This window comes from Centrocercus urophasianus, unplaced genomic scaffold (genome assembly GCF_019232065.1).
Source record: "Centrocercus urophasianus isolate 14NV4802_14NV808 unplaced genomic scaffold, USGS_Curo_1.0 seq_21, whole genome shotgun sequence".
Taxonomy (NCBI): domain Eukaryota; kingdom Metazoa; phylum Chordata; class Aves; order Galliformes; family Phasianidae; genus Centrocercus; species Centrocercus urophasianus.
The window spans coordinates 191,425-215,832 of NW_024884767.1; the positions used below are offsets into that span (position 1 = coordinate 191,425).

The window sequence follows — 24,408 nt, forward strand, 5'->3', positions numbered from 1 at the left end:
CCCCCAAAAAAAAAAAAAAAAGCAAAAGAAAGAAAGCACAGCTGTGTTTTGTAAAAAGGAAGTTTGCATGCATTCACTGTGGGCTAAGCTACTTTCACTCTGTGCACTCTGTTCTTGGGAGTAATCACTGACAACCTGCAGCTCCAATATGAAGAAATGACATAAGTACAAGGTAATGCCAGTCCTTTTTTTTTCTCTGCAAGACTATTGCTTCACTTTCTGACAGTGAATTGGTTGGCTTGGCTAAGAGGATTTATGGTAGTGAGTGCTGCATGGATATTGCCCTTTCTCTAATACCTCATGACAGGAGGGGAGTTGTTAACAAGAATAGGAGCCCAGCAGTAGCCAGGAAGCACTCTCAGTTCTGCTTAACAGCCTTTCTGGAGCCATGGAAAATAGTCCAGGAGTCAGTACAAACACTCTCAGATGAGTCACAAGCAATCTGTAAGTGCAGTCCGGTGTGCAGAGCTCTGAACAGGGCTCCAAGCCCTGATTTTAGCATAGATGTGAGGTGTTAGAGTGCTTGAAAGCCAAAAGGGAGCATCTTTATGAATGTAATGGAATATTGTTGTGTCCCCGTCATTTCGCTGAGACAGAGGCCGTGGGGAAAATGAATGCATGTATTTTACAACACGCCTCAGATGTGCTGTTGTGATTTGGTACCACTGTATGTTCCTTTCCCTGCACTGTAGTGGCAAAATAAATGAGACCAGCCTGTTTTTCTGCTATGCTGGGTAGTTAATCATCATACATCGGAATTACAAAAGTCTTTTAAGGCTTCTGGTGATAACCTTTTAGTCTCTGATAATGAGAGTTTCCTGCAAGGGGAGATGCCCGAATCTCATGGTGACACTGTTAAATAAATTAAAATCATGTATGCCTGACTCCATTCTCTGAAATGCATTTTTCTCTCAAATGTTCCACTGAGGATAGGTCAAATGCTTTCATCTGCCTTATTCATTTTTAATTCTCAGAGTGTGTTGATATTAGCATCTTTGCTGCAAAGCAGAAGGGAAATGGTGATTTCAGTGATAAATTGCACCTGAAAAAGGACAAACTTGTTTTTCTCTGTAAATAAACATCTTACTTCATATTTAGTGGTTTGTCCCCTAAAACGTGCATGCCCAAATTTAAGTAGGAAATTATGCTGTCTCTATTGCTAGAGTAAAGAGATTCCTACAGTCCTGTCTGTTTTAGATTGTACTTGTCACCTGTACATTCTGGCACCATGAAAAGCTTCCTGGGGAAAGAAAGGTGAAACCATTCATGTCTCATGCCAGTTATTTTCAGTATCCACCTCTTCCTCTTTGCCCTTCTTGGCAGCTGATTTCAGTTGTGATGATGTTGGAGATCGGTTACTAAAAAACTGTTTCTTCCAGCTGTCCTGTTTTCACAGTGAGATGGGGTATAAAAATGCTTTCATTCTGTCTTAGTAAATTAGAATGAGATGAGATGTGATGGAGTGGAGTGGAATGGAATAGTTTGGTTGGAAGGGATCTTCACTGATCATCAAGTCTCAGTGCCTGACCACTTCAAGACTAGCCAAAAGTTAAAGCACGTGATTGAAGGCATTCTCCAAATTCCCCTTGGCACTGACAGCCATGAGGCATCAATCACCTCTCTAAAAAGTTGATTCCGGTGTTTGACCACCTTCACAGTAAGGAAATGTTTCCCAGTGTGATGTCTTATCTTCCCTTGGCACAGTTTTGACCCATTCCCACACACCTGCCATCAGTTCCCAGGAGCAAAGCCCAGCACATCCCTCTCCATTTCCCCTCCTCAGAGAGATGCAGAGAGCCACTTCTCAAACTTCCGTTCTCCAGACTGGGCAGCCCATGTGTCCTCAGCTTCTCCTCACAGGAGATGCCTTCTAGACCTTTCAGAGGCTAGGGTTAAATTAGTTTTCTCCTTGACAGTCGTGGCAAGCACTTGGCAATAAGCTACCTATAAAATATGTGCGGACACAGAAAGGGGAGTGGTGAGGAGGAGGAGGAAGATGTTCATTTCCATATCTTCTAAGAATAAAACAGAACTTTAGTCTTTGCCTCATCCACTTGCAAAGGGTAAGAAATTCCAAACTCTCAAAAAGCTGCTGTTGTCTTTGGCTTAAGACAGCCTACAGCAACATATCTGCACATTTAGATAGCAGACACAGATCTTCAAATGGACAACTCCTCTTTTGGTGATCGTAAGTACTTGAGGCGGGGTGAAATTAGTGACAAGATGAATGTGTTTATTTTTGGAGTTGGGGTCTTAGCATAGCTTTTTGCTTAGCTGTCCTCCTGGTGATAGGGAACATGCAATATTAGAAGCAGCTTGCAAGTGGAGCTTGAGTTCCATGATAGCAAGTCTGGTGAATTTGAAAGTTATATCCTGCAGTATCGTCTTATGCAGAGCCTGAGAGAAATTATAATATTTCAGTGCGCTGTCAATTCCAAAATAAGGAGGAGTGGAGTATTATTACAATTTAGAACAGAAGTAATAATTATTTGATTTTTTTGCCAATATGAGAATTTTACAAAAATAATGTTTCAATCAGAACAAATTGTTTCATATAAACATAAAATTTTCAAGCCATTTCCTTAAAAATGTTCTGGATATCTCAAGCATTAATTTGTGTTCCTCAAGGGTGCAGGTTTTCATTTCCTTGAAGTAGGATGGGAAGTGCTGCTGCTGTTTTCATGCAATCTTTTTTTCTGTATTTCCAGGAAGGAGGTAGCAGCTCCTTGTAGCTGTTAATGGGCCAATACAATTAAGTTCTTCAAAAGAGTGTTTTTTCTAAGATAACATTATGGTAATCAGTTAAACAAAATGGTGGTCTGAATATTTGTTAGAAGATGAATTATGATGCTATTCTTATTTGTCTGAAGCAGAAGGAAACTGTTCCAGCTTCTCTCTAAACCTCATGCTTGCCTTACAAATTTCAAAAACTTGTTTTTTTTAATGCTTTTCCTGTTTTCATTACCATCTTCCCTCTTTGGCTTTGGTGTAGTGCAGCCTCCCTAGAAGAGAACCTAGGGAACTTCCGTGGTGTGCTGGCTGAGTTTCCTGCAGCTGCTCAGCAGCAGATGCTGAAAAAAAACAGGAGCAGCTTCTGCTGTTCAGAGCCCAGTTACAGCAGCTTTTCCAAGCCTTTTCATGCAGAAATCCCCAGGCTGTACTAGCAGTGATGCAGCAGGGAGCACTCAGACCCCTGTGGCAGCATCAGTGTCTGGAGTGTCCCTCATGACTTGGAAGGTACGTCCCTTTCCAGGGAGGCATATGGCCCAGTGCTTGCACAGACTTCTCTGTCTGGCCTCCCATTCTGCTTAGCTGCAGAGAAAGAGCTCAGCCTGAGGGTGTTAGCAGCTCCCACTTTGAGCCTGGGAGTGAGCTGGAGGAGGAGCCTTGTGGCTTTGCAGGTGTAGTCTGGGCTGTGGCCTCACTTTCTCTCTTTGAATCTTGTCATGGTGAGCTGGGACATCTAGGGAGTATCATACGCATCATTCACAGCAGTGCATTAAAAGGACTGTGGCCAGCAGCTTGAGGGGGGTGACCCTCCTCTAGTCTGTCTGGTGAAGCCACATCTGGAGCACTGTGCTCAGTGCACATTTGTGAGCTCCACAGTTCAAGAGGAGAGAGTCTAACAGAAGGCTACTAAAATGGTTGAGGCCCAGAGCACCTCCTGATGAGAGAAGGCTGGGGGGAGGGTCTGATCACTGCTTCTCAATAATGGGCAGGCGTCCAGAGAATGGGGCTGGGCTCTTTTTGGTGGTGTGCAGCGCAGGGACAAGGCACAGACTGGAACACGGGAAGTCCCATCTGAGGAGAAACTTTTTTACTGTGGAAGTAACAGATCGCTGGGACAGGCTGCCCTGGGGAGTTGTGGAGTCTCCTTTGGAGGTATTCAGAACCCACCTGGATGTGGGAGCCTGCTTTAGCAGAGGGGTTGGGCTGGGGAATCTCCAGATGTCTCTTCCAACCCCTCCATTCCTGTGATTTCTGATACAGACTTGAGATACTCTACAATCCAAAATAGGAATTACTGTGGGTCCACTTCAGGCCTGTGCTGAAGAAATGACTGCTGGAGCATTCTGTGAAGGTCACCACTCACTTGGCAGGCATGCTTTCCCAGTGAGAACTGTGTGCAGTCATTTTGAATCTAGCTGATCAGGGTCCCTGTAACCCACACCTGCTTGTGTTCTCTTGTTTTGAGTGCTCCACATAGAGTTTTTCTCCCAGCCTGTGCCTTCCTTGTCTTAGTTGCTGTTGGGATGCTGCAGACTTAGTTAATTTAGCTGTATCTATTTGTGACAATAAAAATGCCACCATATGCATTCTTGCAGAGAATTCAGGAAATGTCATGCTGCTCATTGAGCAAAAATTAGTTGTGATGTCTCGAGGCCCAGAAACATATTTTTTTGCTGCCTGAAATTTTCCTGTGTAATAGCATGTCCCTGATATGACCTGCTGGTCACAGTCCTTTTAATGCACTCCTGTGAATGATGCATATGATACCAGGACACAAACATTTACAGAGTCGTGGGCACACCGGTATACCTCAGTCCTAGATGTCCCAGTTCACCATGACAAGACTCAAAGAGAGAAAGTGAGGCCACAGCTAGACCACACCTGCTGTTGTTTTCTTTGATGAAATGGTGTTTACATTGATTGACTGTGCTGCAAGGATGCTGTTAAAGCAAATGAGTTGAAAGATTTTTCAGACTCATAGAAATCGGAATATTGTAAAATACTGTCTGTACTTTAGAGTGAAAGGAGCAAAATTCTTAGATCTCAATCCAGCCTTGGCTGCTGTGACTATACCATCAAGTAATTAACTTCTTAAATGGAATGTATCTCCTCGAGGCTTCCCACCCTCACCCACATCACAGTCCCTGCAGGAGAGGTATTGCAGGATGCTACTGCTCTGGAATATCCTGCAAGCAGTATACCAGATTCATACCTGGACAGCTTATCTTAGTCCATCCATAGAGAAACAGATCCTTTTGATGTTTACCTCTAATCCATTTTTAGAGTGCAATTATGTAAAAAATCATTTGGCATTTGACTGTGAGCTCATCAGAAAGTGGTGTAAGAAGCAAAGATTAAAAGGAAAGATAAAAATCCATTTCCCTTTGAAAGCTGAAGATTGTTCTTGTGTTTAAATTGATAATCAAACAAATTAACATGCAGCAAAGTATGCAGGAGTGCAGAAAGGACTAAGTGCCCCCATTGCACTGAGAATTTGAAAGGGGAAGATGTGGCATGTCCAAAGGTGTTGGTACACACATTGAAGGACTGTCTTTTCCAGGCTGTAGCTGTGTGTGTTCAGATCCATCACAGACAAAAGGCTGTTTATGAGAAAATAAGAGAGACCATTTATCCATCTCTTTGCTAAGCAGGAGCCAGGAAATAAGAAACATGCAGCAAAGGTTTTTGAGAGCTGAATGTTGAGGAGAAAACATTGTGTGGCTGTGCCAATGATGGGAAGCAGTAATGGCGTGGAGGAAATTGAATGAAGTTTTCTCAGTAGACAGGTTGGAATCAGCAGAGGAAAAATGACTGCTCTTGGAAAATATTTCTGATCTGTAAGGGGCCTTTGGGACACCAGTGCAGTACTTTTACCTAACAGCAATACAGTGAGTAAAAAATTCCAAGCGTAAGCTCAGTGTAGTTCATGAATTTGAGAATAAAGCCATAGTGTGACACTACCTTAGTTTCCCTATTGCACACCTCATCTCATGCTGCAGATCACCTGGGCTTTCATTTCCCATCCTCCAATGCAGTTTACTTGCCATTTCTATCTGATAATTGAATATGATAGAGCAATTAATAAACCTACCATTGTTTTCCAAAATTGAAGTAAAAGTGGTAATTTGGGTGGTTTTGGGTTGAATTGTACCTGTTCGTGTGTTGCTGATTCTGTTCTAGCAAATGCTGAGGTACTTCACACTTCTGGGAGGCCAGCTGGACAGTGTCCACATGCAGTTGCCCATTAGGTTTTAAATCATGAAAATCAGTGAAGTTATTCATCCTCAGAAATGAGGAATGAAGAAGAAAAAAATCACATTTCTGAGCCATGCATTCAATTTCACATGGATTAGTCTATCAGAACAGGTGCCCAGGCTCACCACGAGTTTTTAGAGCTCAGCAAGGCCTTGAATTCCTCTCTAGAGCCTACATAAAATGTACAAGGAAACAAAATCCTCAAATTCAGGCAACAAAATGCAGTGGCAGAGGCAGAACCATGATAATAGACCAGCTATATCAAATTAGCTTGAGTCATCTCACAAGTAGAGTATTATTAACATGTACCCAGAGATTATATTAAATTGAAAGGAGTGGTCAATTAAAAAATCTTATTTTGCTGTGCTGCAGGAATTCTGGGATAGTTCTGCTTAATCAGTAGAGGGAAGTTGGACAGATTTATACGGTTGCAAAATTTACTTCTAAATCTAAGTGGACCTAATTTGTCTACATGAGCGTCATGAGGAGAGTGCAAGATAGCCACGTTCCTTGAAGCCAAGGTGGAACTGAGCCTGGAAAACACTCAACTTCTGATGAGAAGGAACTTTAAAATGATGTAGTGTTAAAGAAGGATTATGTTTTATACCTAACCTTTATTTGAAAAGTTTGGGTTTTTTAAAGTCAGCTATCTCATGTCTTCCCAGACTAGAATTTGCTCAGAGCATGCATTCCTCCTCAATGTACTGCCCCAGGCAGAGAAGCAGAAAGGCAAAGCATTAACTCAAACTTCTCAGTATTACCATAAGTCAGACAATAAATGACTTGAAACAGTGTCACTTTCGAACTGCTTTAGTACAGATGGTCTGCTTCTTAATTCCCTGCCTCATAGTTAGAGAGCTGAGCTTATTGAACTGCTTGCCAATTCTGTTAAGAGGAGACGCAGTGAAATGAGATAAAGGCAATATTTTAGTGTGACTCCCATGAATTGACTCCTACCCCCCAGATGCCATTATTGACATACATTTTACAACTACATCTCTCACCATCAGCAGTTAGAATTGCAAAGAGTTTGAGCATACTTGGCTTGAATGTCAATAATCAATAAGGATACTCATCTCGCTTAATAAGGATAAATTTTTGCCCTTGAAACAGCATACCATCCCAGCCAAGTGAGCTAGAATTTGTTCCTTGAGGTTTGTGCTAATTCTGTATCTGTGTACATTTATGTGCACACGCTTCAGTAATAGCTTTCTTTGACTATTATGGATTCCTCTTGCATGTCTTATAATAATGGTCTTTTTATTAATCCATTTCAGAAACAGCTATCATATTCCATGGAAAAAATGAATGTTCTGTTCACAAAATATATATTTATTAGGCAAGAACAGTTAACGTGAAAATCAATAGATCCCTGGAGATTTACATTTTGGTGTTTTGGTACATTAAGCAGGACAGATGGTAAATAAAATAGATCAGAACTCTTCCTGTGGCCTTCATACTGCCCTGTGTGTGCAATCTATGGCTGACTGGCTCAACTATGGTGTAAAGAGCAATGACTTCATCCAGCCTTCCTCGCAGGAATTGTCCCAAGCATGTTCAGCAGTACCACCACACCAAGCCAGGATATGGAGGGAACCATGCAAGTGATGTAATATTGTGGGTAATTGCCTGTGCTGCCTTCATATCTTGACAATTTTTACTGGCTTAGTACTTATACAGCATATGACCTCCAAAATGTTTGGTGACCTCAAGGGTTTTGCAACTCCTGACAAGTTTCCAGTGGAGGGATATCCTTCATCTAAATCTCTTTTCAGAAGTGGCAAGAGCTCTGTTGCCTGTATGGCAGACTCAGACAGATGTATTTCTAAGAAGGTGTAAAAGCTGTAAAGAATATTCAGCGTTGTGGGGGCTTGCTGGTAGAATGTTGGGATGGAAGTCTGCAAAATCACCTTCCGTTTTGCTACTTGGATAGAAGCTTTCCATCTATGAAGTCACTCCTGTCTGTAAATTTTAAATGGTAATCCCAGGACATGACATTCTGTGTTAATAGTAGTAAAAATAAGTGCTTCTGTGATCCACAGTCATGCTAAAGCTTTCTTTGTTCCCTGTATTCCAGAAATTTAGTATAAGGCCTTAAATTTTGAGTGTCTTGCTCCAGAACATGAGAACAGCAGATCTTTTTCTTGGCAGGGAGCTGGGTCATGGCATTACACCTCAGCTGTGGAAGTGCAGTGTCCCAGAACGCAAAAGGGTGCAGTAGTTTCTGTGGGCTGGAACGAGACACTCTTGTTTCAGTATTTGCTTATGTCACGTTTAACCTTCTGTTTCTTTCCCTTTCCTGACAGATTTTTATTGGGGAGATATCCATGTATTTCATAAAGTCAACCAGAGAAGCCCTAATTATCCAAGAGAAAACTATTTTGACTGGAGAGTGCTGTTACCTGAACCCACTGCTTCGAAGAATCATACGTTTTATAGGTAAGCATCTTTAGCACTGCAAATTTACTTCCTGTTTGCATTAAAATAGAACAAAAGATGCTAACCATCTACAGCACAAAGTTAATTAAGCTGCGAAATCTTTGCAGGTAAATTCCACTTTAGAGGAATTGTCCCCCTCGGGATTTGCAAGGTAATGTTTGAAATGTGCCATATCATGCTGCCTGGGCCTGGTTTATATCCTGCTCTGCTGAGCTTAATGCTTCTTCTGGACCCTTGGAGAAAGGTTATGCCAATCAAATCCTCATATGAATAATTCCATGATTGCTATTCTGTGTGCGATAGCCATTTTACTTACAAATCAGTTCTCAGCAGCCCATCTCTTTGGATTTTTCTTTTTTATCTCTAATTTTAACTTCTACAGCTCGGGCACATAATGTTCAGCTGAGCACAGCATAAAAAAGGCCAGAGCCCACATAAAAATAGCATTCATATTTTTATTCTGTGGGGGTTTTTTTTTAGATATTTCATTGCATTAGTTGTTGAGAAAACAGTGAAGAAATTCTATCAATAAAGTGTGGAGTTTACTTCTATTGTACTTAGAAACCACTATGCCCTTTTCACAAGTTCAATGTAAAAATGCCTCAGAGACCGCACTGAGGTGACAACCCTCTAGGTCCTTTTGGGGCAGGAAGAGGGAAGGGGTTGTAGCTTTATTTCCGCCCTGGCACTGGCAGTGGACCTAACTATTCCCTCAAGGTTTCCAAATCCTAAACTGAATTAAAAGCTGAGCTTTAAAAGTAGTAGCAGAACAAAAATTTGAAAATACCTGGATCGTTTCTTCCCTGTCAGTACTGATTTCTTGAGGGGAAAAAAAAAAGCAAAGGTCTGGTGTGAGCATGGTGAAGGGCGCATGGTTTGCGTACAGCATGGCCCCACCTGCAGGTTTTCGTTCTCAGCAAATAATTGCCACAAAGGTTGAAGAGCCATGGTTTTCTTTCTCTCTCTCCTCTCTGTGCCTCCTGCTCTATGCATGGAGGTTAGGAAGCGAAATGCTTTTTTACCTTCTCACACACTGTGGTGTATGAGGACAAGCCACCTGTGGTTCATTACCCAAGCCTGTCCCGTGTGCTGCTCACTACCACAGAAGACATTAAAAGCGAAATACCCTTGAACTTCAGATACCCTCTAGGATATATTGATGGATAGTAAACTGCCATTAAGAGAAAAGCAGGGTACTGGACTCCACTAAGTCACTCAGGGCTGATGGCCATTGCAGCACATTCAGCATGCTTTGCAGAGCCATAATCAAATATTCTGGCCTGCGGGATCAGTACTAAAAGAGGTTAAACTGTGGAGGCTAAGCACTTGCTCTGTGTGTTTTCTTATAATTGCACTTTTCTGCCCTGCTTTCACTTGAGCTAGCTTTATTCCTATGCATTTCCTCTACTGTTTTGGTAGATGAGGAGGGGACAATGATGATACAATAGACCCTCACAGAGGAGCAGGATATGGACCTGATAAAGAAATCAATCTTTGTATCTTTGTCTTCTAGAGAAAAAGTTGACTTTGTTGGAAATAGCTTCAAGTGCTGGTTTTATTTTAAACTACACTGATTGTACATTTTTGTCAGAAACCTCCCTGCCTCTGCCAGGAAATGATTGAAAATCAGGTGAAATCATATATGAAACAACCAAAAATAACTGCTCTTCCTTTATTGAAATTCCAAATATGTTTGGAAACATGAAAGGGACTGGCCAGCTGTTGCCCACGCTGGAGCATCAGGGAAGTTAGCTTCACAAGCTTCTCATTCCAGAAAGAGGTTTACCTGGATGATGTTTCTATGATTCTACGGATGCTTGGCTACGGAGAGACTAACAAGTTACTCCTACATGGATTTCCTCACGAATCTTTTCTTCCTAATATGCGGTCCAAAAGTAGCAGAAATATAAAATAGGCTTTCTCCCAGGACATCCTGTGAGTGGTATGACTTGCTACAAGGAACTTTGCTGCCAATTTAGTCTTGTTACAGATTTATTTGAATTTTAAAATCTGATCATTCTTTTTGACCCAGACATGGAAGCAAGAAACATCAGTAAGTAACTCCAAAAAGTAGTAATTGAGCTCTGTTGAATATTGCTTCATCTTTTAAGTCGTGACAGTTACTATTAAACAGGATGGGAGATGGGAAATACTAATCATTGTGCCTGCTGTTAACATTTAAGGAAAATGAACACTAATTTCAGAAGGGTACATTTTGAGAGCTTTTAGTCTGTCCCTGACTCAATAGCTAAGGATGCAAGGAAAAATGGATCTTTAAGAATAAGGGAATAAATTTGTTTTTCATGTGACAAGCAAGGAGTTTCAGGCTGTCTTTAGTGATATGAAAGGTGGGCACTCACGCCACATTATCACTGCGGGATCTGTTGCATTTATTATTTGCTAGACTTGAGCTGATTCTCCTCTTGCTTTTACTTCGTATATGCACAATAAAGCATATACTTTTTTTGTACTCACTAGTGGTACAAAGAATGAAGCAAAACCAAAATTCCACTATCCCCTGGGATGTTCACAATCCCTCATGATTATTTTAATTCATGTTCATACCTTGCCTGTTTTGCTTCCTACTTATTATTCTTTCCCCAGGCCCTCACAGTTGTCTGTCCTAGAGTTCTCTCTTTATGAGTTTCATGGGGACTTTAACAATTGAGCTTTATCTTAAATTCCCCGTTGGTTCTTTGTCCACAGAAAAGTGGACAAATTTTTTTTCTTTCTCCCTGGCCCAAATATTAGTTGTTTCACCTTTTGTAGTGAAAAAATGCCTCTCAACTTCTTTCAACATATATCAAGTCCTTTATTGCATCCTAGATGGGCGAAAACTGCTGCGTTCCTATATTTAGAAAATCAATTCCTTTATGAAAGAAAGAAAGCAGTTTTAGCTTGGAAACCTCAGACTTTGTTATACATTGCAATTTGTTCCATCTTCCTCTTTTATATTTCTTCTACAGATTTTTTTTTTTTTTTTTTTTTTTGAGATTTTCACTTCAAATAAGGGGTGTGCAGTTGCTTTGGAGTCATTTTTTCTGTCTAAAATATCAGTGCGGCACTGCTATCCTTTACTCACATCTCTCCCCTCCATCCACTCCTCAGCCCTCACAAGAGTTTTTTTAAGAACTACAGATACCAAAATGCACAGTTTTTATCCCAGACCTCTGAGAAATCAGGGAGGAAGAGTGATGGTTCCCTGGGCTTCAGCCTCTTCTCCCCATTGCACAGTATTTTGTACTTTTATTCCCCTCTTCTTGTGGTGATTTGGTGATTTCCTGATCAGTACCCTTGTTAACATCTTGCCCTATGTTTCATTCTCTTCCATGCTATACTTCATTATTTGTTTTACAAACAGAGGTATACATTATTTTAATGCTCCTTAGTGGTCTTAGTCAAGGATTTAGTGTGTTCAGATACAGCCACAACAGCACCCCCAGGACTGAGATTCAGACCTCACTGACTCAGTCTGGCAGGGTGACCAGAGTGTGTATTTTGCTGCTTTTCAATATTGGTATATTAGGCTTCTAATCCATGTGATTAAGTTGTAGACCTGCAAAGCTCTGATAACATGCAAGTAGTCTCTCTCTAGATATTCGGAAATGCAACTTGCTTCATGTATTTGTTACCAGTGGATTTTACTCTGGAGCTGCATAATTTGCAGTTAACAAATGGTACAGATCAGCTTCTGCTGACAGCTTAATTTAAAGCATGGGGCCAGCTCACAGTAGGCAGCTAAATAATGAAATTAAGGCTTTATTTTGGCAAATTAAGGCCTTAGTTTGGCAAATAAAGGTTTACAAGATTTACACACACACTGACTTTATTGTAATGGGACAGATAAACCCCAGAGCTCTGATGTCTATTCCCTGTGCAGCTGCGAGACATAGTTAGCCTGACCTTATCCTTCTGTCTGCTTCTACAGTGACACAGTGCACACAATGTCATTAACTGACTGTCTCGCAGGAGGGCTCAGCCAGTATTTGGATGTGCAGCTTAAACTACCATAGGTCTCACTTCTTGTCACTGAAGAACCTCCACAGTCAGAATTGGGTCTCTGTTGTGGAGAAAGCCCAAACTTTGCTGCTCCCAGGCTCTAAGCTGACTGCTGTCTGGGTGAAAATTGAGAGTCATAAACCAGCAAGCAAAGAGAAATCATCTGCACCTGTGGAGAACAGTCTTGAGGCTCCAAAGCACTTTTGCACTGAATTTCTTCTTATGTCTTGAAGAAGCAGTATTTAGGAAGGACACTCATGAAGGAAGCAGGTAGACAAAGGAGACAGTAGATGCCTGGGACTTGGTAGAATCTTTCCCAGGAGATAAAAACTGATTGTGGGATCTGATTATGATTGCTGAAGAAGCTTGCTGGTGAGCCTTTGCTGCAATAACAGCAAGCAGTAAATTTTCCTGCAGCCTCCACCCCTCTAGTTCTATAATGGCTAATAATACAGGTCTCCTTTATAAATACACATTAAAATATAAAGATAAAGGGTGGTTTAGCAGAGTCTAGGTTGCAGGACTAAAAATCATATAGTCATTAAATGGTTGGGTTGAAATGGACCTTAAAGCCCTACCAGCCCCAAGCCCTTGCTGTGGGCTGGTTTCCTCCCACCAGCTTAGGCTGCCCGGGCCCCATCCCACCTGGCATGGAGCACCTGCAGGGATGGGGCATCTACAGCTGCTCTGGGCAGCTGTGCCTGGACTTCATTGCATTCTGAGTGAATATCTTCCTAATATGGCCTTCCTGAATGTCATTAGGTTCTTACAGATCCACATCTCAAAGCTGTCCTGGTCCCTTTGTATGCATCCTTTCCTGCTATCAACTGCTTCACGCAGCTTTGATGACTTAATTGGATGCATAGGACCATTAGAGGGAAAATTGCAGAGATTGGTTGAAGATCAGCGTTTGTGTAGAACCAATTTTTCCAGGGACTCCCTCCACTGAAACTCTAATGCTCTTCAAAATTCATAGGAATGGGAAAGAGGTTGTGGAAATGCAAGTAGGCATGTGTAATATGAAAGTTTTTTTTTCTGGGAAATTAAAAGTGTGATAAATTCAGACATTAGACTGTACACTGGGAGAAGGAGCTGTTCCTCAGTAAGTGAACTTTGTAGGAGACCCGACAACATGTTACTCAAGAGCACAGCTTTTGATGCCCCCTGAGCTATTGAATACATTGTTTCTTATGTCACCTTATCTAATGTTTTGTAGGTTTTTTTTTGTATTAAAGTATTTTGCCTCCTCATTCCTGCTTCCAGCCATTGACGTCTCACTTCTTTCTTCCATTGTCTTTTCAGCAGCTTGTATCCAACTCCTTTCTTTGTTTGTTTGTGTGTGTTTTGTTTCAAATCAGTGGCATTTAAAATATCTGTAGTAGTGAGAGTTTCCATGGAGTCAGAAGCAGCTGCAGCCAATGATGTCAGAGAGATGCAGAATGGAAGAAGAGAGCTTGGGCAAGAGTTGCAGGGATAAAACAAGTCAGCTAAGGTAACAGTGAGGGAGGAGAGTTGTATCCTTCTTCAGGGCACATGCTTCTGTTAGCCAAAGCAGTAGACAAAGCTGGAGGTGATAACGCTTACAGACAGACATACGGGGAGTTTGGTTGGTGCTGCATGTTAGACTCAGAGAGAGCCCTACAGTTAAGGATTTATGCTTGGAGATTTATTTGGCAGCAATTTATAGGAGATGTAAATGAAGAAGCTAAACCTGAAGCATTCAGAAATGAAGCTGATGAAGATTTAGATGCTTCCTCCAAGTAAAGTTTTGTTGAGCTATAAGGATATTGTCTGTCCTCAGCATTTTTGAGCAGATCTTTCATTACTTAAGGGTTCTTTCTGCAGCCAAACTGTGTGATACACGTGGATGAGGGGAAGGAGTGGCTTTAAGTAACTTAAATAATCCTGTATGCATTCATTGTGTGAACAACCAACTACACAGACTGTGTTTTTACAGCTCCTACTTTAATGTGCCTAGTGCTGTGTATGTCCTTCTTCAGCATGTTTCAAGTTATGGGCTAAAGTTCATTCCCAGGTTTTCTGGGTCAGAATGAACACAGTGTGATAAAGCACTGCTCCTTAGCAGGATGGTATCACCTCCATTAAACCTGACCACCAAAGTATGCAAGTTCTCCTGCTCTCTCTGTGGCACTGTATCACAAACTTCAGCTTGGATGACTGTAAAGAGCAAAGGGCTGATTACCCTTTCCATGAAGCCTTCCAGCAGTGGCTTGTCTGCGTCCAAAAACCTAGCAACCACATCACTGCATTCTCAAGCCCTGGTCAGTTAACTTGGCTGCTGTAGGTCATTGAACAAATTGGCTGAACAGATGGATTCCTGATGTAAACCATCAAGGGACTCCATCACGACCAAAACTCACTGGTGTTAGACTTTAAATCAATTAGAACCAGCTCCATTGCATAGTCTCCAGGGAGCAAGTGATGTATAATCAGTCTGCAAGGCCTCCATCCCTGCTGCACATCGCTGAGACTTCCATAATGCACAGTTTGGCAGAACTGCATGAGGGGAATTACTGAGATCAATATGCATCACAATGGAAAGCTTGACAAAGGGTTCAGCCATGGCTTGTTCTGCTGTTCCGCAGAGTACTGCAGCCCTCAGCAGAGTCTGAGCCAGTGCTTTCAGCACTACCAATTATCGGGAAAATGCAGATACTGAAATTCTCTTTTTCAGAGCAAAATGCTGCCTGTGTACCTGTGCACTGCACAGGAAGTGAAATAACTGTGTGAAGCCCATGAGCTTTTCCTGAAACACCTCAGTTTTTCACTTGTACCAACTTTGCCATGGAGGCCATGGGTCAGACTGCAGTATTTGGCTTCTACACTTCCTATAAGTATTATAAAGAGCTGGGTAATAATCCTCATTGCATTCCCCGTGATTTGCACAACACATCAAAATGATACCACTTAAAGCAAGCTTTGTCTTTTATTAATTTTTTATTTTTATTTTTAATTTGGTCAAAGAACAGTACATAAAGCAAGATTTTTCTGGCATGAATTCATGCTTTGCCAGCCAAAAAGCTATCTACAGGCTTTTTCGTTTGAACTTGCTTATGCGCTGCTTAATGTAGATGAGGAATTCATGTCAGTGGTTGTAAAACCATGGGTTTACAGTATTTACAGAGGGATAAAGGGATTAAAGGAGCAGAGTCAGCACATTCCATTTTCCTGTCGGCCAGTCCTGCAGTCTGGGACCACTGACGCTCCAGCAAGGGACTTATGTTGCAACATGGCTATGTCAGCCACAGCACCTCGGTGAGTGGGCAGCACCAGGGCGTCCTACTGAACTCTTGTATCATTCATTGCTCTTTAGTTATGGGCTTCATTTCACATTCCTGTCCATACAAATGTCCCGTGAAGGTAGGCCTGTCATGTTGAAAAAGATCTAACTGTCAGTTATGGTCCTGCTGATTTTTGTTACCTACAGGATTACAATATTTGCGGAACTGTCCTTGATTCTTGTTAATTTGATATAAAACATTTTCAATGTTGTTACATTCCTGACGCCCTGTTATTTTTGTTTATCAGACTGCACCAGCACTTTTTTCCTTATTTAGGTCAGTACAGACAAGCAATGCAGTTACTGTAACCATTGTAGCTCTCCTAAGATAAGCTATTTTCCTTGGAGTGCCCACTCTTGGTTGTTCTTGAATACAATCTCATGTTCAAATGACTTTTGTGTACTAAGCTGCAGGACAGAGGGGGCAAAAATATATGATCCTCAGCATTCCTAGACCAAAAATGAATAGTTAGTTAGTTTGTTTGTTTTTACATGACACTTTAAACTATTCTAGTGATGGGTGGGGGGAAAGGTGAGCTGATTTAGTCTTTTGAGACGTTTGGGTTTGACATTACTGGAAACCTTGGTATGTAGTGAGCTCTTTCAAGTCAAGATTCATCTAGATGTTCATAGCAGCTGTGTTAGTTGCTGAGAACACTCACCGGGAGTCAATGGAGGATGTGACAACTGCAAGTTTCAAGCAAGGGATTCTCCACAAACCTGCAAATGCTCCTGGCTTCAAGTGCACACTGTCTGCTTTAGCATTTGAGGGAATGTGCTTCCGCTAACATAAACTGAGCTGGGCCTGTGTGGAAATTTCTCCTGCATCAAAGCAGTGAGAATTTATCCTAAAGGACCTGGCAAATATTCCTGTATCAGAACCTTAACAGTATAAGATTACAGAATAATCACAATTCAAAAGACAAAAGATGTTTGAAGGTAATGGCAGTATTGTGTCGTAGTGCAGTACTACTCCTTTAGGCTTTTATTTTATAGCTCAGGGTCACTTATTACCATTTTTGGCCCAGATCTGGCAAAAATTCGTAAATATTCTTAAAAATTTGTGCTTGACATTCAGACTACAAAACTTTGCAGCATAGATGCAGAGTTTTCAGTGAAACCTATAACTTACATTTTGGTTTAGAGCTTGACTTACAGAAATCTTTATTCTCATACTTGCCATGTTCAGACTTCTTCCCATTCCTTCTGGAGGTACTGAGATAAGCACCTGCTATAGTTCAAGCACTCGTCGTTCTGTGTCATACATTTGATACAGGGCTCTGCTGGAGTCAGCAGGGGCCTTTTCCAGGTAATGACAGCAGTGTTTGCTCCTTCACCTCTTGTTATATTTCTTTCTTCAGGTACCAAGATTGTCTTAAACTTATCTGATTAATAACTGTTTTTAACCTTTCCTCACAGGAGTGTTTGCATTTGGACTTTTTGCCACTGACATATTTGTAAATGCTGGCCAGGTTGTGACTGGGAACTTGGCTCCATACTTCCTGACTGTGTGTAAACCCAACTACACTGGAAATGACTGTCGGACCCACCACCAGTTCATCAACAATGGCAACATCTGCACTGGGGATGTGGAGGTGATTGAAAAGGCCAGGAGATCCTTTCCATCCAAACATGCTGCTTTAAGCATCTACTCAGCTTTATATGCCACGGTGAGTAGGGGGGATGATTGCTGACTCGTAGGAGAGTCAGCATCATACATCCAAATGGAGTCACACAGTGTATTTTTGAAGGAAAAGAGGTTTGTTTCAGGAATAGCTTTCCTCTTCATCCATTCAAGAATCCCCTTCCATCTCTGTTGTACTAGTAGTAATAAAAGCAAACCAAGTTCTCATTGCTTCTGTAGCACCATGTAATTAGAGGCATGAGCTTTTAATCTCATTTTTGCTGCTGATTTTCTCAGATGCCTTCAAGTAACTTCAATTAACTTAATCAGAAATTTCTTCCCCCTGTAGCCAGACCCAAATGAGTGGCAGTCTCTCTATAGGTCATCTGAATTTGAGAAAAATCTTGACAGGTTATTTACTGAATATTTTACCCTTACTTTCGTAGCAAGTGATAAAACATCCCATTATTGCTATGTAAAGAAGAGGCCACCCACTGTTTCATTTACTTTCTGTTTCCATTGAATTTTGTGTGAATAATGACTGATACATAAACTGTTAACTCCTTTGATCAGGAATTGTTGGAAAGTATTTGCAAAGCTCATAATATTTTGCATGCAATACTTCTGAGCAATACAAACTATGCGTGAAATAGAGTTCCCAGCAGACTTTGCAGTGTTAGAGAAGCTGTTTTCATTATGATTGTGGGCATGGTGGTGATTGGCTAATGGTTGGATTAGATAATCTTTGTGGTCTTTTCCAACTGCAGTGATTCTGTGATTCCATGGTGGATATTAGGATGGCTGCTTCAGGGTTCAGATTGGGTACGCCTTCCATGGACTTTGTTTTCTAGGAAGGCACATCTTCTGGGAACGGCTGATTTCAGCTGAAGGAGAGTACTACTTTTCCATCCTGAGTTTAAGTCTCCAGCAGTTCAGTGTTTCTTAGCCCTAGGCTGTGAAACACCTGGGTTGCTTTCTCCTTGGTACTAGAGGGAAGCGAATGGCACGAAGGGGGATGATTGCCTTCAGCCCTTGTGGGACAGCTGCATAAATAAGAGAGGCCTGCATCTGATGCTTAAGGTCTAAGGCATAACTCTTTCTGAGCCACAAGTTTTCAGTCTGCAGTACAATTTTAGCCCATACTGCCATACAGTATGGGTGCCTGAGAGCATCCTCCAGCACTAAAGGTGCTGTCACTGATTCTCAATAATCCTTTAGAGACATCTCTGTACTGAATTGTTCATTACTTTGCTAGTGACAGTGCTCCCATTGTAGTTGGTTTGGCTTTGTGTTGTTCTTTTCCATAATGTGGGTTTTATAATTAATCAAATAGGCTTTTTTTTTTTTTTTCTTGTCTCCTGCCAAATAAGCTGAGAACCCAAAATATGATTCTTTTAATTCCTTCAGGCACAGATGAAATTTGTATGCCTAAAGCAGGGGAAGAGTAAAAACAAACAAAAAACAACAAAGAAAAGCCAAACAGCAGCACTGGCTTCCATGCTTACATCAGAACTGGAATTATATCTAATGCAATTTTATTAGTCTTCCAAGTAAGCCCTCCCAGGCAGGGTTGTCTCAATACATAGTGCAAACTGCTGTATAATTAGTAATGTGTGCTTCTAAGGACATTACTCAAGAGAAGATGACATGTTAGAAATATTCCTTAGTTTTTGAACATTTCTGACCCCCCCCCAAACAAGGGAAGAAAATAAAATGTCATGTTGCGTATAGGTATCCTGGTTAGACACTCTGAGAAAGGTCATAGGAGAATCAGCTACAAGGGCATCCAGCAAGTGATATTCAACCTGAACACATAAAATTAAAGTATTTCACTGCATTTAAATGATCTCTTATTGTAGCCTCTTGCTAATTCTCCTGTTTGTTTTTTCTGAAGTGAGAGCAAGCAATGAGAGCTTTTGTACAATCACAGGATGGTCTCTGTGGCTAAAGGCTACAACAAGGCAGTCTTGTCAACATTTTGGTAGTATTTTTAGGATTCTTAAGCTAGGCACTGACCTAGCAGTATCCACAAATAACTCCTTCTGTCACTTCCATCTGACTAGAAGACTCCACCTCATGATGGTTGTCACAACCTAGACAACACTAGAGTGATGCAATACTCCTAGACAGTAAACTTGCAGTGTATGGGACATTCTAAATACCTACAGCAAGTCCTTTCAGTAACCCAGGTCACTGTGACCCCTCTGTCAATTTTCTCCATTTGTACACATACACCTGCCAGATTAATTGTTGAAATTCAGGGCTCTGACACTTAAGGAAACTTCAGTGAACATCCAGGAGGTTGCATAACATTCTGTAAGACAGACAGTTGTCATTGGCTCTTAGTGTAGAAATTTCCATGGCAAAGATTATCTATAAAGCTTGCAGGACACCAGTTTTTCCAGAACTGGGCTGAAATTGTAATCTTTCCAGGGAAAATAAATCTCCCTCACTTCTACATCAGGACTAGGCAGACTCCTCCACTCAGCCTTCCTCAGCACAGATACACCATATGTTATAAATATATGTGAGCATACATTTACATACGTGTATAAATACAGGCATATATATAAATGTCTGTCTATTTTAAACTTGCAAATGAAAAAAATTTCTTGGCTGTCTATGCTTTGGTCTGTCTGAAAATAGATGGGAGATGCGGGATGAATGCTACTATCACACATTGCACGTTGCTAAATTCATCATTTGAGAGTGCTGATAAATACACTAAGGAAGCTGAATAAATTATATAGATAAAGCATATGTTAATTATTTTTGTATATCAATTTTCTCCTTTCCTCACATCTTTTTATATTCATTTCCTCTTCCCCTCCCTCCCCATACACACACACATCAAACAATTCATTTTCACATGTAGTGTTTTGTAAATAATTTTACCTCATAGATAGTCCAGGGAATTTATCAAACACCCTATAGCGTGTAGGAAATCAAATTCAAGCAATTTTCACTGCGATTTTGGGCTCTTACATAAGGCTTTGAAAAACTGAAGGGGCAAACATATTGTGAGAATCTTCAAAAAGCGTCTTTGCATTATGGACTAAAGCAATAAAGCTAAAGCCACACTGATCCCAAGTTTTCACCAAAATGAAGAATCTCACCCAGTAATTTCCAAGCTCATTTGATTATCTGTGGATGAACTGGAGCACAGATCCAGAAAAAACAGCCTGTCTCGTTTAAAACCCTCCTTGTGATAGAGAATCTATCACTTCCCTTGGCAGTCTGTTTTCATGGTTAATTATCTTCATTGCTAAAAATGTTCTCTTTACTACAAGTTTATGTTTTCCTGCCAAGATGTGTGAATCTTGAGTGCTTTAGGTGACATCCCATCTATAGTAATGAAACTCCCACATTAGTGAGGGAGTCCTGCATGACATTCTGGTTGCCAAATTGGAGAAAAATGGATTTGCAGGATGGATTACTCACTGGATAAGGAATTGGTTGGATGGTCACACTTGATAGTTGCGTTCAATGGCTCAGTGTCCAAGTGGAGACCAGTAATTTGTGGCATTCCTCAGAGATCAGTGCTGGGACCAGTGTTATTTAACATCCTTGTAGGCAACACAGACAGTGGGATTGAGTACACTCTCAGTGAAACTGCAGATGACACAAACTGAGTGGTACAGTCGACATACTAGAGAGAAGAAATTCCAGAGGGACCTGGACAGGCTTGAGAAGTGGGACCATGCCAACCTTATGAAGTTCATCGAGGACAAGTGCAAGGTCCTGAACCTGAGTCAGGGCAATCCCAGGCACAAATACAAGCTGGAAGGAGAATGGCTCTGAGGAAAAGGATTTGGAGGTTTTGGCTGATGAAGGACTCGACATGAGCTGGCAATGCACACTTGCAGCACAGAAGGCCTTGTGGCATGCATCAAGAGAAGCATGACCAGCAGGTTGAGAGAGGTGATTTTGCCCCTCTACTCTGCTCTCGTGAGACCCCACCTGGTGTTGTGCATCCAATTCTGGGGCCCCAACACAAGGACATCAAGCTGTTGGAGTGGGTTCAGAGGAAGGGCACAAAGATGATCAGAGGACTGGAGCACCTCCCCTACAAAGACAGGCTGAAAGAGCTGGGACTGGAGAAGGCACAGGGGTACCTTATAACACCTTTCCTGTACCTGAAGGGGGCCTACAGGAAAGCTGGGGAGGGTCTTTTTATAAGGGCAGGTAGTGAGCAACCTGAACTAGTGGGAGGTGTCCCTGCCTGTAACAGGGGAATTGGAACTAGATGGTCTTAAAGGTCCATTCCAACCCAAAGAGTTCTATGATTCTAGCATGAGTAAGCTAAACATCATTTCATCTCTTAGCCTTAAGAAAATAAGCAGGGATGAATTGATCTCTCTAGCTGGAGATTGCAGCTGTCACAGCAGGGCTGCATTCTTGCTTTAAGGAAGTAATTATTTTCCTTTGGATGTTGTAAATTGCAGCCGTGCTTTGGTGGGGAATTAGAAAGCAATCTTTGAATTGCCCATTTGAAGTGGCCTCTGCGGGAAGAAATGCACAGGGTGAAAGGATGGGGCAGTAATTATTCACACAGTGGCTCTTCACTTAAATAATATTTTTTCCCTATTGTTTCCAAAGAAAAGCTTTAACGTGAGTTTCAGTGCTGGTCAGGCTCAGCTCAAGCTACCGGCAAAACTGGGGCAAGATTGCCACCTAGTGTCATTTGGTAGCTGTCATTTCAAGGTGTGTGCATTCCCATGTCGGATTGGAGAAACAAAGGGAGCAGGAGCCCTCAGTGTAACTTAGTTCCATCTCAGTTCTTTTATATAATGTTCCACTTCACAAATTGAATTCACATTTATCTGATGCGTTCACTAGAAGACTTCATTTCCTCAGGCAGAGATCTAGCAAATTCAGCTGTTAAAAGTTCAGTAGTGCAGTTGCTTGGCAGCTGGCAGAGTAGTTTTGTCCAGGTACGAGCAGATATACCCCACTGGTCAGTTGCTCTGCTCCTTTATGTACCAGCAGGTCAGTGCCCACATCTAAAGGTAGAATATTGTAATGGTCTTAGGGCTAATTTGTTTAACACCAGCCAGAGAGGGGAAGCCAGCACCAGAGGCATTTGATAGACCAGATAATGAGAAAGAGGAAAAAAAGTAGGACAGGGAGAAAGTTTAAATGAAATAATACATATAGTAGAGCAGAAGAAAGGGATATATAGGAGGCAATGGACAAGGTGGCCTTGAGAAACATCATTTCAGTTTCAACGAACAGGGACACCTACAGCTCCATCAGGTACTCAGAGCCCAGTTCAGCCTGACCTAGAATGGCTACAGAGATGGGGCATCCACCAGATCTCTAGGCAGCCTGTGCCAAAGCCTCACCAACCTTATTGTAAAAAAACTTCTTCAGGTCCAGTGATAAATCTCCCCTCCTTTAGTTTGAACCTGTTTCCCCTTGTTATATCACAACTGACTCTGCTACAGATTGTGTCCCTTTCTTCCCTACAGCCCCCTTTAGATACAGGTAGGCCTCTCTCAGGTCTCCCCAGAGCCTCCTCTTCTCCAGGCTGAACAGCCAGCTCTGTCAGCCTGCCCTTAACAAATCTTGGGCGTTCTTGTAGGTACCTGTGCTTGATGAAAACGATCTTATTGTATTGTTTTTCTCATCAGACTCAGTTTGCTTATCTTCAGCATTTTGAGGCTCTGGAATTAATGACTAGCCACTGTGACACAAGTTTTTACTGTTCTGTTGTGTTTGTTTGTTTGCTTGTTTTTTTTTTTCAAAATGCATTTAAAATAAATTATTAACTGCTTAAAACATGTCGAATTCATTAAACAACATTGTGAGCATAGTGAAACTTCATGCGCTAGAATTACGTTTTCATAATCAACTCTGCTTTGAAAGAAACCTTTCTTTTATTCTGAATTTTATTTTGCCTTGCAGAAAATGTCTGTAGTGGTTCCTCTTAATGCTAAGAATCTATTTCTTAACCTGACTACTGCTTAGAAGGCTATAGGTGGCATGAATAGGTGCTCCACTATGTTCTCATCACAGTTCTGCAGGAATTGTTTGTCATTTACATTCAGCACATATTTGCTGCCATTTGAGCAAGTGCTTAAAAAGGTCAAGACAGTGAAACTGAGCTGTACATAATAGCTCAGAAATCCAGTACATAGTAAATACAGTTGATTGGATATTTTACATCCTGAAACATCAATTTCAGAACCTGTTTTATTTACGTGAGAGTATTCACTGAGTTATCATAAATCTCTTCCTCCATTTCTCAAGGCTTTTATTCATGAACCGTGGATTTTGTCACATCCCTGCTGAATTATGATATGACTAGAAGGAAAAAAAAAAAAAAAAAAAGCTTTGTGCCAAATTCCTTTTCAATTTTGGTCGTACTTCTTTCAGATGTACATCACAAGCACAATTAAAACAAAGAGCAGCAGGCTAGCCAAACCTGTCTTGTGCCTGGGCACCCTGTGTGCTGCATTCCTCACCGGGCTGAATCGAGTTTCCGAGTATCGAAACCATTGTTCAGATGTGATCGCAGGCTTCATCCTGGGAAGTGCAGTCGCCTTGTTTCTGGTAAGCCTATCAATTCTTCCCCATTCCTTTTAGAAGTATGTGTTTGAAATAAACATAATATTGCTCCTCTCCTGTGGTCTCTTGGAGCTAATTAAACCAATTGTTAGGAACTAATTCTAGCCCCTTGTCATGAGTGTGTCATCAGAGAAAACTCCAATATGAAATCAAGCTGATATTAATTAATAAGGCTAATATGATGACATTTGTGTATTCATGTGTATTTCAAGATTATTTTATTTTAACTAACTGACCATGCTTTCACATGACTTTCCCGGAAAAATGCTTTGAAAATGGTGTAGGATTTCAGTTAATGACCAAAGAGAGGCAGAATGTTTGAGACTTGTTCCCTCACATGTTGCTAAACTGCTGGCGACCTTCTATGGGCAGAAATGTAGGGTACAGCGTTTTTCTGGGGTTCTGAGCAGTAGTCTTCATTTTCCTCTTTGTTTTTGACCACAGAAGAAGTGCAATAGAAAGGAAAATCAGGAGAAACTCCCTTGGAGAC

At 41.3% G+C, this 24,408-nt stretch overlaps 1 protein-coding gene across 1 annotated transcript in view; it reads left to right on the forward strand.

Annotated features, from left to right (window-relative positions):
• The window catches only part of PLPPR1 (phospholipid phosphatase related 1), a 78,659-nt gene that overhangs the window by 53,041 nt on the left and 1,210 nt on the right, over positions 1–24,408 (forward strand). Inside the window, exons 4-6 of the mRNA XM_042822754.1 lie at positions 8,292–8,424; positions 17,144–17,394; positions 23,727–23,903. Of these exons, the coding sequence (XP_042678688.1) occupies positions 8,292–8,424; positions 17,144–17,394; positions 23,727–23,903 (561 nt within the window). The remainder of the gene's footprint in view (positions 1–8,291; positions 8,425–17,143; positions 17,395–23,726; positions 23,904–24,408) is intronic.